Here is a 13,929-nt window from a genome sequence, read left to right on the forward strand (position 1 = left end):
GGACGGGGCTCGTGCTTGGTAAGATAAGACTGATTTTGGCAGATGACATACATCGCAAGAAAATAGAGGGCGGGTGGGCGGGGCTAGCATTTGATAAGATAAAACTGATTTTGGCACTTTTGACATTTTCGTCCATTTTTCGACTATTTTCGAAAATTATCCAGAGTCTGGTCAGGTCTTTTTTAATGTTTTTCACATCCTAGATTATATTAGTTTCCACTCCCACTCGATACAAGGACATAATTAGCCCCGCCCACCCACCCTGTCTCCTTTTCATTGATCGATTTTATTCGCTCTGAATAAAATTAATGATCATATAATGAACAGAAATAAAATTAGCCGTTAGAATGAGAAGAGGGCGGGTGGGCGGAGCTAGTGCTTGCTGAGATAAGACTGATTTAGGCAGATGATATACATCGCAAGAAAATAGAGGGCGGGTGGGCGGGGCTAGCATTTGATAAGATAAAACTGATTTTGGCACTTTTGACATTTTCGTCCATTTTTCGACTATTTTCGAAAATTATCCAGAGTCTGGTCAGGTCTTTTTTAATGTTTTTCACATCCTAGATTATATTAGTTTCCACTCCCACTCGATACAAGGACATAATTAGCCCCGCCCACCCACCCTGCCTCCTTTTCATTGATCGATTTTATTCGATCTGAATAAAATTAATGATCATATACTGAACAGAAATAAATAAAATTAGCCGTTAGAATGAGAAGAGGGCGGGTGGGCGGGGCTCGTGCTTGCTAAGATAAGACTGATTTTGGCAGATGACATACATCGCAAGAAAATAGAGGGCGGGTGGGCGGGGCTAGCATTTGATAAGATAAAACTGATTTTGGCACTTTTGACATTTTCGTCCATTTTTCGACAATTTTCGAAAATTATCCAGAGTCTGGTCAGGTCTCTTTTTATTTTTTTCACATCCTAGAATCTATTGGTTTCCACTCCCACTCAATCTTTAGAGCTTGATGTTTTAAAATGTGTGTCGTTTTTTAGAAACATGTCATAATTAGACAGTAATTATGAAACAAAAGCAATTAATTGTATAATTCTTATAAAAATTAAGGTTGGCGAGTCATTTATTACAGAAACAACAATAATCATAAAAAATAGAGATTAATCTTCTTATGAACGTCCTCTCGTCACGGATTTAATAAAGTTGTGGCTCTCCGCGCAATTCGCTCTTCTCGGAAAGTATTGTATCACTCGGCGCAAGGGCACTAGGAGTATTTATGCTACAGTATAAAAAAATATGAATACTACAAAACTGCATTAAGAAGAATAGGTAGTGTCATGGCATTTAAAAATCTATTCAAATAAAAAAAATTGTAAAAATTTTAATTTTGAAGTTCGGTACTAACTATTATTCCATATCCAGTTTATATATTTGTTATCAAGATATCAAGGCCAGGTGTATCATATTTACGAATAATTAACATTAACTTTCACATTGCTTCCATATTACTTTGTAAAAAAGAAAAAAACTGGTGTCCGTTTTGATAGTTTGTCAATAGTATCCTGAGAAAGAATCGGGAACATTTCGCTTTCTTTAAAGTGGAGTTTCAAATAAATATGCCGCTTTTCAGAAAATTGTTGTGTACTATGTAGTTAATTTTAAAATATATTAGAAGAAGTAATAAGTTTGGCTTTGTAATTTTAGAAAAACATCTAGACGTGCTAAATGATATTATTTTCTTGTCATTTGCAAATCGAGTTATATTGTAGTATGGTGCCTCTCGGATAATTGACGTATACTACGCGTAAAATGTAGTGCGAAAAGTAAAAAGTTTTAAAATGTGTTGGTAACATTGTGTAGTATTCTTGATTTTTAGCGATTTGCCCTTTACGGGTGTCCCATATAAGAGTCACGCCATTGTTTTTAGCTTGACGGGGGAAGCTTAATTCAGTACATTGCAAATATGATACATATGTGGCGTCGGTACCGCGATGCAAACCTGTATACTTATTGGAGTTTTAACTCCTTTCTTTTGCTATTATAGAACACGTATACGACGCGCGCCGGAATTAGGTGTAGAGTTCGACACCGACACCGACATCGACACCGGTCTGAACTGAGTCTGAACATAGGCATGTAACGCCGCGCTATGTTTTTATATACAATTATAATAATTAGATATTTCTATATGATAAATAAATAAAAAAGTTATAACAACGGAATTCCTCAAAATGGCTTTTATTTCCAGTTTATATACATGTGACGAACCACTGCGCATGTCCCCTAAAATGATGCACGACGAGACGCGAGGGGACTCATACGGCAGCAGAGATGCAAGAGAAATGCAAGAGAGTGAATCGTTTTGCGAATTATAATTATCCTTTCAAATATATATACGAATAAACTTAACAAAGCAGCGGCGGGATACCCCATGTGTCTTACGTGCAGTGTAGTGATAGGGTGTAGTGCAATTGTACGTACGAGTTCCGTGGAAGCACGAATTGTGGTGCAAACCACCGACCGTACTGCGCAACAATTGGTTTGTTATACGGACAACCAATTGCAATTTTGACTCGTGCTTTACGGGCACTAAAGCCAGGCTATACGGGCCAGTATTTTGTTTGACTTTTTGTGTAACTAACAGTTGAACCTAAACGGGGAATTCAACTGCTACGCAGCTGTTATACGGATAGCGCCATTATGGGTAAGCGCCGACGTACTAAAACGTCTTCGTCGAATTCGTCATCAGAGTCTGACTCATCCGGCACGTTCAAACGTGAACGCCGAGATAATAAACGAAACCAAAGAAAGATGCCTAAGCGCCCGACTGTTTCCACTAGTACGCCGATCGTAACCGACACTATAATTTCGACAATGCCAAATGAAGAACGTATACGTCAACTGGAAGAAACGGTAAGAAATTTGACAAGTTGTCTAGCTTCAACTTCCAGTGAAACGCAGGTGCATACGGTACCGCAGAGACCAATTTCATATAAGACCGCAGCGGATTGTATTCCGTTATTTGATCCTGCAGATCGCAAGATAACAGCAGCTAGATGGGTTGCAAAAATCGAACAATTAGCGGAAATTAATGATTGGGACGAACGAATCATGGTTCAACACATGCATAATCGTCTCGATGGAGTTGCACGAAATTGGTATAATGACCTTTTGGACTACAACCATACGTGGGCAGAGTGGAAAGATCTTTTTATGAAGACTTTCCCCGAACACAATGATTTTGCTCATTTATTAAAAACGATGATCGAGCGGAAGAAACAGCCTGATGAATCGTGGGCAGTATATTATTTCGATAAGGTCGGATTGATACGAGCATGCGAGATATCGGAAAAAAACGCAGTGTCATGTATTATAGATGGCATAGACGATGTTGTGGTGCGAACTGGTGCCAAAGCAGGGAGATACGGCACTCCTGAAGCACTATACGCAGAGTTCTTTACGACGTTAACCGAAAAAGATTCCTACAGGAAATACGAACCTAAAATAAAGAGTCGCTTGGGTGAAAGACGTTTTCCCAACCGTTTTAGACGAACAAATGAACATGTCCATCCAAAAGGGAAAGCATCAAACGAACGCGAAGGACATTCTGATAAAAGAGACATGAAACATAAGAAATGTTTCAACTGCGGTGAGACAGGACATTTTTCGAGCAAGTGTCTTAAACCCAAGAAGGAATGCACGAATTGCAAACTTTTGGGACATTTAGCATCAGAATGTCGTAAACGTACGACAACGTTGGTAACTGACACTTCCGAAAAGGGAACAAAACCGCATGGTAGCAATACGTGTTACTATGTTGATTGTGAGATCAATGGAAAAACATTCTGTGGTTACATAGACACAGGAAGTTCTATGGTGATAATCAAACATAGTGTTGTTAAAGATTTGGGGTTGACTATGAACCCTTGTTCGTACCTTATAAGGGGGTACTGCAATGGCAATACTTCGGCCATTGGCAAAGTCTGGATAGATCTTAAAGTGGATCTTGTCCATGATAAAGTAGAAGCTGTCGTGGTTCATGATGAGGTGCAAACGGTACCCATCTTGGTTGGCCAGACATTTATAAACGCCAAAAATCGAACTTTAGTAGTTCAAGATGATGACGTGAGACTCATTGGTAAGGAACTTTCGAACATAAACCTAGATGCTGTACCACCGAAAAAGATGACGTTGTATTGTCAAGAAACAACTGTTATTCCACCACACAGCATTGGATTTGTACGGGTCCAGTGTGACGATGACGCCTACTGTGGAGCTGCTTTTGTGGAAGATCAACCACGGCTTTTACCAAGTAAGGAACATTTTATAAATACTTGTGTCACATCATTACCAGTCGGGGTAATTTCAATAACCAACGTATCCGAAAATCCTATAGAGTATCGAGCGTCGACAGTGGTTGCTCGGGGACAAGTCTGTTGTCACGAGGAGTCACTAGTCGAGCCAGAATGTATTGTTTTGCGAACGGAAATGTTAAAACCATTTGTTTTGTCTGAAATAAGTGATCAGATAAACGTTGATTTAACGGCAGACCAAAAGCAGAAGCTATTAGACCTTTTAAATGAATATCGCGGTTGTTTTGCCGTTGAGACAAGTCAGCTTGGGAAAGGCTCAGGCGTAGAGTTGGAAATTAATTTGGCAGACGACAAACCAGTGTCGTTTACGCCATATAAATTATCTTTTGCTGAACGATCACAGGTAAGAGATATTGTGAAAGATCTGCTCGATAATGGTATTATACGTGATAGTCACTCTCCTTATGCAAGCCGAATCTTATTAGTGAACAAGAAAACGGGCGAGATGAGGATGTGTGTCGATTACAGGGCACTGAACGCAAAAACAATAAAAGATACGTATCCCTTGCCAAGAACCGATGAACATTTAGATCAACTAGCGGGTTGCGAGTTTTTCACGAATTTAGACCTGGCGTCCGGGTATCACCAAATTCCGGTAGCTGAGAAATCGATAGCAAAAACAGCATTTATCACACCAGACGGGCATTATGAGTATCTGAGGATGCCATTTGGGTTAGTAAATGCTCCGTCAGTTTTCCAGAGAATGATAAATCACGTGCTAGGACCATTGAGATTTACAAAAGCTTTTGCCTACATGGATGATATATTGGTACCATCATTAAGTTTTGAAGAAGGTGTGGATACATTGAGAAATGTTTTCAAAGTACTCAAAACGGCCGGATTAACGCTAAGATTATCAAAATGCTACTTTTTCAAACGAAAAATTGACTATCTGGGTCATGAAATTAGCAAAAGTGGTAGTCGACCCGGTTCAAGGAAGATTAAGGCAGTCGAAGAATTTCCAATTCCAACGAATGTCCATGAAGTTCGGCAGTTTGTTGGTCTAGCGAGTTACTTCCGCAAGTACATTAAAGAATTTGCAAATATTGTGAGACCCCTGACGCAATTGACAAAAAAGAATGCAGTATTTGAATGGGGTAAAAGTCAGCAAAGTGCATTTGATGAGTTAAAGCAACGATTAATAACACGACCAATCTTAGCACTGTACAATCCTAGTGCCGAAACCGAAGTACACACTGATGCTTCTAAAATGGGTTTAGGTGGCATGTTAATGCAAAGACAAACTAATAATGAAATGCATCCGGTCCTGTATTTCAGTAGACAAACTACAAAAGAGGAACAACGATATCATTCTTATGAGTTGGAAACATTAGCAGCAGTGAGTTCTCTGAAACAGTTTCGGAATTACCTCATTGGGTTGAAGTTTACAGTAATCACTGACTGTAATGCCTTAAGAACTGCTATGACGAAAAAAGACCTTTTACCACGCATTGGTCGCTGGTGGTTGGCACTCCAAGAATATGATTTTACCGTAAAGTATAGACCAGGTGCGAAAATGGCACACGTAGATGCTCTCAGCAGAAATGCTATAGTAAACGAGGAAATAAACGTCCTGAACGTGGACATAACTTCAGACGACTGGATACTTGCAATTCAATTACAAGATAGTAGATGCAAGTATATAAACGATGTGCTTAGACGGAGGCCTGTTGATAAAGAGGAAGAACAAATTCACGACGAGTACCAACTGCAAGATAATAGGATTTATAAGAAAACGAATGAAGGGTTGAGATGGCTTGTACCTAAACATTCTCGAAGGCAAATAGTATCTCAAAATCATGATGAGAAAGGCCATTTTGGTGACAACAAAACGTTTGAGGCTGTAAGTAGCTTATATTGGTTCCCATCTATGCGCCGTTATATAAAACGATATATAAGAGGGTGCTTGAATTGTACATATAATAAAGTGCCGCATGGTCAGCAGCCTGGATTTTTGAATCCTATTGATAAGGGTAAACGACCCATGGAAACATTACATATCGATCATCTTGGTCCATTTGTGAGTACTAGAAGAAAGAATTCATACTTGATAGTAGGCATAGATGCTTTTACAAAATTTCTGTTTATGAAAGCTGTACAAAGTACGAAAGTTGGTCCTGCTACTAATTTCTTGAACGAAATCATCGAAACTTTTGGTGTTCCAAATAGAATAATCTGCGATAGAGGCGCAGCATTTACAAGCAAACGATTCGTTGAATATACAAAAGGATTAGGAGTCAAAACAGTATATAATGCAACAGCAACACCACGGGCAAACGGCCAAGTAGAAAGATATAATCAAACGATTCTTAATTCAATCTCTGCATCCATGACAGACGAAGAAAAATGGGACAAAACGGTTCCAAAGGTAAGATTTGCCATTAATAATACAATAAATGCGACTACAGGCAAAAGTGCCTATGAACTGTTTTTTGGTTATCGACCAAGAGGGGTTGGTGAAGCTTTTCTGCAAAATGAGATAGACACGAACGACAATTCCAGAGATTTAGATGAAATACGAACAGAGGCAGCCATAAAAACGATAAATGAGCAGCAGAAACAAAAACAAAGGTTTGACAAAAGTAGAAGGAAACCTAGAGAATATGCAATAGGAGAACAAGTATTGATTCGATCTCCAGCTTTAACGAATGATGGTAAGAGTCGCAAATGTATGCAAAAAAATAGAGGGCCATTTGTTGTGACTAAGAAGTTACCTAATGACCGATACTGCATTGAAGACATGCCAGGGTCTTGTCGGTCCCAAAAGCCATACAAAGGTGTATGTGCAATAGACAAGATGAAGTTGTTCAGTGTGGAACAATTTAGTGACAGTACATCTTCAATGAGTGAAGAGTGCTAAATACAAGGTAAACGGCCTTGGTGAAACGAAATACAAGGTAAACGGCCTTGGTGAAACGAAATACAAGATAAACGGCCTTGATGAAACGAAATACAAGGTAAACGGCCTTGGTGAAACGAAATACAAGGTAAACGGCCTTGGTGAAACGAAATACAAGGTAAACGGCCTTGGTGAAACGAAATACAAGGTAAACGGCCTTGGTGAAACGAAATACAAGGTAAACGGCCTTGGTGAGACGAAATACAAGGTAAACGGCCTTGGTGAGACGAAATACAAGGTAAACGGCCTTGGTGAAACGAAATACAAGGTAAACGGCCTTGGTGAAACGAAATACAAGGTAAACGGCCTTGGTGAAACGAAATACAAGGTAAACGGCCTTGGTGAAAGGAAACACAAGGTAAACGGCCTTGGTGGAATGAAATACATGGTAAACGGCCATGGTATTTCTGTAAGGGGTTTGTATGAAAAAAAAAAACACGAAACGAAAGGGCCCAGATGTCCTTGAGTTTTGAGTAGAAATATTGCATGAGATGTAATGTATAATTTGAGTAGGTATTGTAAGTAATATAAGTGATGTTCTAGTTCAATACCATTCACTATGGTCTGCGAGGACGCAGACTAAGGGTAGCATGGCCGACTGTGACGAACCACTGCGCATGTCCCCTAAAATGATGCACGACGAGACGCGAGGGGACTCATACGGCAGCAGAGATGCAAGAGAAATGCAAGAGAGTGAATCGTTTTGCGAATTATAATTATCCTTTCAAATATACACTGCGTTTCAAATAAAATGCACCACCTAGAAGGAGTAGGCGTAGAATGTTGAAATTTGGTGGAGAAGTCTATTGCGTATAGACAAACATTTGATTAAAATTTGAAAGAAAAAATAAAATGTCTAATACAAGAAATGTTAATAATGAGTTAAAATTACATGTGCGCGAATACAAGACTGTATTCTTCTAGGCATGCTTAAAATGAGATGATCTATTGCCTGTCGGGGTATCTCATTCCAGGCATTTTGAATTTGTTGTAGCAATTCTTCCAAAGTCTTTGGAGGATGTGGTAAATTGCGCAGCCTTCTATGCATTACATCCTAAACATCTTCGATTGTTGATAAATCTGGTAATCGGGCAGGCCAGGGTAAGAAGTTGACGTTATTTTCTTCAAACACTCTTTAAGTTAATATGGCCACATGAGGCCACGCATTATCTTGTTGAAAAGATGTTCTTCGACGGTTCTAGAGGTAAGGAAAAAGAATTTGATTTAACACGTTATCGATGTAACGCCGGGCATTTAGCGTGCCTGGAATGAACACTAAGGGGGTACTTCAACAGATGTGTATACCACCCCATATCATTACTCCAGGTGTTAGAGCGGTATGACGTCTCTGTACAAATTCCAGATTTTACTTTTGGCCTCGAGGCCTTCGAACACGTATGCGTCCATCAGAGTGCCACAAACAAAACCTAGACTCGTTTCTAAACATTATGACATTCCACTATTACAGCCATTGCTGCCTGTCTTAGTACCAGTGAAGCCTGGTAGTTTTGTGTTCTTGTGGTAAGGGAAGTTTACAGTTTGGACCATAAGATCTCAAGCCAAAGGAACGAATTTGGTGGTAGATGGTACTCCTCGGATTCTGTGCCCAATTGCTGTCATCCAGTCCACCCAGACTGATCGTTATGGTTACCAAGGGTATTGAATAACACTTCTTCTTAGCAAATGATCTTCGCGTGCTTGGGTTACTCTGAAACGGTCGGTACCCCTGCGACGCATTTGTAGCTCTTCGCTGTTCCATTCTCGACTCGTTCTTAATATCGTAGAATGCGTTGGGCCTAGTATTCTGGTGATTTCCCGAAATGGTAAACCAGCCTCATGCAACCCAATAATTCCCCCTGTTTCAATAGGTGTTATCTGTTGAAAATTACCTCGTGTGCGAACTCGTAGCATTTTTGCAAGCACAGTCATGACAAATGTCAAGTCAAATTGCAAAAGAATCTTACTCAAGTGTCTTTAAAATATAATCAAAAAATTAATAAAAATCGAATAACACCCGGTATATTATCTAAACAAGTTGTAGTTTTTAGTTCAAATTTTAATCAAATGTTTGTCTATATGTAATAGTCTTCTCCACCAAATTTCAACATTCTACACCTACTCCTTCTAGGTGGTGCATTTTATTTGAAACGCAGTGTATATACGAATAAACTTAACATACATTACAATATTTTTCAAACAATGTGTACATGAAACGCCTCAGCGGGTGGTGCTGATTCCGTCTCTTAGGACCCCCAGGATGCTGTAAGAGAACACAACGACCATCAGGATGCAGAAGTGATGCACAGATAACTCTTGGAACTCAGTTTGAGTGGAGAAGTTGCTTGACGAATGATTCTTGCATCCACGTATATTGCGGTGTGGCGATTAGTGTGCGTAGGCGTTGACGGGCAGTGCCTCCTGGCCGCAGCGGTTGTAACTAGTGACTCGAGCGAGGTTGGGCCGAGGTGACTGGAGGCGCGAGAGTTGCGTGGGCGTGATCCAGAGGGCGCTACGGTCCATGCTACAAAGTATTATTTTATAGTAAACAACAATTAACAATACATGGATATTTACTTTAATTAACCCAATCATTAACTGAAAATGATATAATACATTGCAATATGTAATTGAAAAATAGTCGACGGTTATTTCGACATAATTTCCCTCGCTTTTGAACTAATCCTGTATCTTTGAAAAACTATAAAATCTGATTGTGTTAAATTTTATTTATTATAACCTCTACACATTAAAAAAAACATAGATAATAGTAGGCGTATTCATAAACCACAAATACAGGGGTATGTTATTTTATAAAACGACGTACTGTACTATAATAAATCCAAGATTCAGTGTGTCCCGATTTTTTTTAAACACCGCCATATATGTTTTTTTTAATTTAATAAATCATTGTTTTGAATTTTATATTTTCTCGAGAAAACTCGCTGTCATGCTCTTAACCTTTTGTTTTTCTTCGTAACAGACGAACACACTGTATATGTAAGTGACCTTTGACTTCATAAACTGTAAGACATGTGGTTTAGCTTAAATTATAAGAAAATGTGATAATTGTTGCCGACTTTTTTTTCAAAATTTTAGTCATCTGTTTTATTTTGAAGCAATGAATCATGTTTGAAACTACATAATAAGAAACTACGTGACGCGATGCACGCAACCTATTTTATAGCCTACTAAATTATTCTCGAGTAGCAAACATTGAATTTATTTTTCCCAATAGAAACCACGTTTTTTAACATTTTTGAAAAAGAAAAATGTTTTCAATTTTGTATTACACTGTGCGTTAATTTGCGTGTGTACTTACTTTAGCACCTCAAATTTTTTTTTGCGCTTTTAAGGTATGTTTAGTAAATTGAGATGGCCTTTAACACAATCTCATTTACATTGGATAAAAAATTTGCCATAATTAAAAAATTGGTTAACAAAATTTTTCACCCTAAATCTAGTGTTTTGAAATCAATATTTTTTACAACAGAACAGAATCAATTTATTTTTTTTTAGAAAAATTCTGGGAACCGAAAATGTTTAAAAAATTTTGTGGACCCATTAAAATTAAAGGTTTCTGAATTTGTAATTTGTAGTCTTTCATTAACACCAAGCTTGACAATATGTGTCACCGATCTTCTTCTCTCGACCCACTGATCCATTCACTGTACCAACTATGTATGACGTACTAAATACAAACGATCCATAAATTAATAAATTAATTGAAAGCGATAGTTGAACGATGACCAATTCTGAAAATTTATCTTTGTTCCAGCCGTGAACTTCCATTAAATATGCGCTGAACTCAAAGTGGGCATAGTTTGACGATGACGGCACATCCACCGTGGTGAAAAATGAAGATTTCTGAAGATTCATATTAATAGTTTAGAAGAAACTGTAAACATGAAACTGTTCCTGCTAGTATTAGCGGCTTTGGCACGTAAGTAACCTAGAGCCATTTATCTTCCAAGGGTGGCATTTGGGTGTATCAAGAAAATGTTTCTGCAGTTGGAAAGTCGTTTTGTTCTTGCGTAACGCCTCAAAATAATTTTACATTCTGGTTAGTTGAGCTTGCAATTTCAGGAATTCGAAGGGGTCATTGGTGTTTGTTTTGATTGCGTGAATTGATTTGTCCAGATGTCAGGTTCCGTGATCGCCGATGTAAATTATGGAATGGATGTGTTTTATGGCGATTTTAGACAGTTTTATGGAGGTGTTTTTTGGGCTCACAGCGTGTATTGTGTTTTAAGATTAAAGAAAATTTAGTCAAATTTGCTTACACAGTCGTGAGTCTGCAAAATAAGTGAAAAGTGAAAAATAGGGAATTTCTAATTTAAGAATTTAAATTTGCTTATTTGCACATATTAGTAGAAGGAAAACTTACGCAGCGATTATTTTTTGCCTTAACTGTAAATTACGCAAAAATTATTAATTACATTTGTAATTAAAATCGAGTGAAACCGTTTTTGACCTCAGTTCGTTTAAAAATAACTTTTCTTTATATTTCCAGTGGCGTAACTAGCAATTTTTAGTTGTGGTAGTCAATATAATAAGTTAATTTTGACGATTGCAAGTTGGAGAATCCGAAACTGCAACTTCTCCTGTTCATTTAAGCGTTGTTTGTAATTTTATTAAGAAGTGATACAATTTACAACTGTGTGTACGTTGGAATTTTTGTCGAGATAATAAAACACTAACCAAATTTTGCCTAGTCACGTTCTCGTACAAATTAATTACGTTCCCCAAAATTTTATTAAGCAGATGTTACTTGATATTGCACTGTGACATGCTTTTGTATTTGTTGTTTAATAAACTATTCTTATTTTTAGCTTAACACCTTAACTCATTTTAAGCTTCCGGTTGTAGAATCTTAGAAAAAAAATATTTGTGTGTATTTCTCATACTTTGGCGATTTCAGTCAAAAATAAGTTTTAATATTTTCGCAGACACACTTAAAACTGTTTCTTCGAATTCAGCATGAATTAAAACACGTTTCGGTCCAATGGTTCAATTACGAATTCTTTGCTGAGGTTGGTTGCGGTTTCTTGTTTGACATTTTCTTCAGTAAATTTTGTTTCGGAATACCAACAGAATTTTAATAGCGTCGATCATTTTCCTCGTCGCCTCTTGTACTTTTAACTACTGTACGTGTCTTGAAGTTAAACTGAACCAGTGTGAAACCGTCTATCTGATTTGTTTGGATCATTTGGTGGTCAAAATCAAAAGCAAAATTTTTCATCAGTGGAAAATAGAGCTTCCAATTTGATTAACAAGGTTGTTTGTGTACATAAAATTCTGTGACTTCAATGCAGCTTGTTTTTGCTTGAGTGATGTTTATAAGCTCCACTGCCCTTGGCTGACGGAATCAAATTAACATTAAAATTTTTGTTACTTTTATTTGCCATTTTGGTCCGTATAAATGACTTATACGCGTCGCATTTATGTCGGTCGTCCTTTTGTTCCTGTTGTGACGAGGTGTTTTTTTAATCAATATTGTAAGCACGTTTTCTGCACTGGAATGAATGACCCTTTATTTTGCAATAATTACCATTTTGGACGCTAATTCCATTATAGTTATGGACAATGCTAGATAATATAGTCGGATGATAAATAAGAAAGAAGTAGATATTTTAATTTTTCTGATTAAAAATACTATTAAAAACATGACCTGGACTTACCTAATCTGTCTGCGATGAAATTGTCAAAGAAAAGTCATAAAGAAAGAATTTTCATTCCTTATTCGGATATGTTGGAACTTGACGAGACTAACTGACTCTGTGTTATTTTCATATAAGAACTTTGTTACACAATGATTTGATTTTAGACCTTCCGTAAAGTATTTCACATCCCACTTCTGACACCAATTTGGTAATGGTTCGAGTGTTCATGGTTTGAAGTTCTTTATATGAACCGTTAACACCAAACACACATTTAAATGCCGAAGATACCTTTATTTGTCTCTAAGATTTTAGCAGAATTCACAATAATGAAATATCTTTTTTTTTTTGACAATAGTACAAATATAAACCTACAATAATACAATTATAAACCTTTTCCATAAGGAGGGAAATACTGGTTGTTTTAGTATAAGATTAAAAAAATTGGTCTAAAGAGTTTAGACAGTACTTCCCTCGCTGTCGGAAACTTGACGACTGCATGCCTATATTATGTTTTTTTTTCTCATTACATTTTTGTAGTGGGAATTTAAAAAAAAATTGTGATGACGTCATCAACATTTTTGCAAGGACACGTATATCAGTTGGGATAGATGTAGTGTAACACTAAGAATAAAATTATTGTGTTCCCAAATTTTCGGGAAAATGAATTGGGTCGTTTTGAATATTGATTTCTTATAATCAATAAAATAACGAAACAATTTACTCACGTATACGGCGCCGGTGTGTAATATCTAGAGAGCGGATTTCTGTCGGGCTAGGCAAGGCCAAACTCGGTACGGCTCGCACGGGATGCGAATTCATTGCCGTTGCGGACTGCACTTCGTTTATTTGAGATTAGAATAACGTTGTTTCGTTGCACTCTGCTGTTAATTCCCGTTCTCCTTTACTTAGCCGTTTGATTAATAAATCGTTAATTATATTTATGGAATCCAGCACGTCCGCCCCTATAATCGTGACGTAGCCCGACAGAAATCCGCTGTCTAGTAATATGAGGGGCAACTGAAAATCGTTTATGT

The 13,929-nt window shown here is 37.6% G+C and overlaps 1 protein-coding gene across 2 annotated transcripts in view; it reads left to right on the forward strand.

Annotated features, from left to right (window-relative positions):
- LOC135130307 (uncharacterized) overlaps positions 1 to 13,929 on the forward strand; it is a 90,693-nt gene that overhangs the window by 69,231 nt on the left and 7,533 nt on the right. For both annotated transcript variants that reach the window (XM_064057672.1, XM_064057673.1), the window contains exon 2: positions 11,011 to 11,175. In XM_064057672.1, coding sequence (XP_063913742.1) covers positions 11,139 to 11,175 — 37 coding nt within the window. In that variant the 5' untranslated portion in view covers positions 11,011 to 11,138. The remainder of the gene's footprint in view (positions 1 to 11,010; positions 11,176 to 13,929) is intronic.

Source organism: Zophobas morio, unplaced genomic scaffold (genome assembly GCF_036711695.1).
Source record: "Zophobas morio isolate AGI-343-1 ecotype UQ-CSIRO unplaced genomic scaffold, CSIRO_AGI_Zmor_V1 ptg000017l, whole genome shotgun sequence".
NCBI lineage: Eukaryota > Metazoa > Arthropoda > Insecta > Coleoptera > Tenebrionidae > Zophobas > Zophobas morio.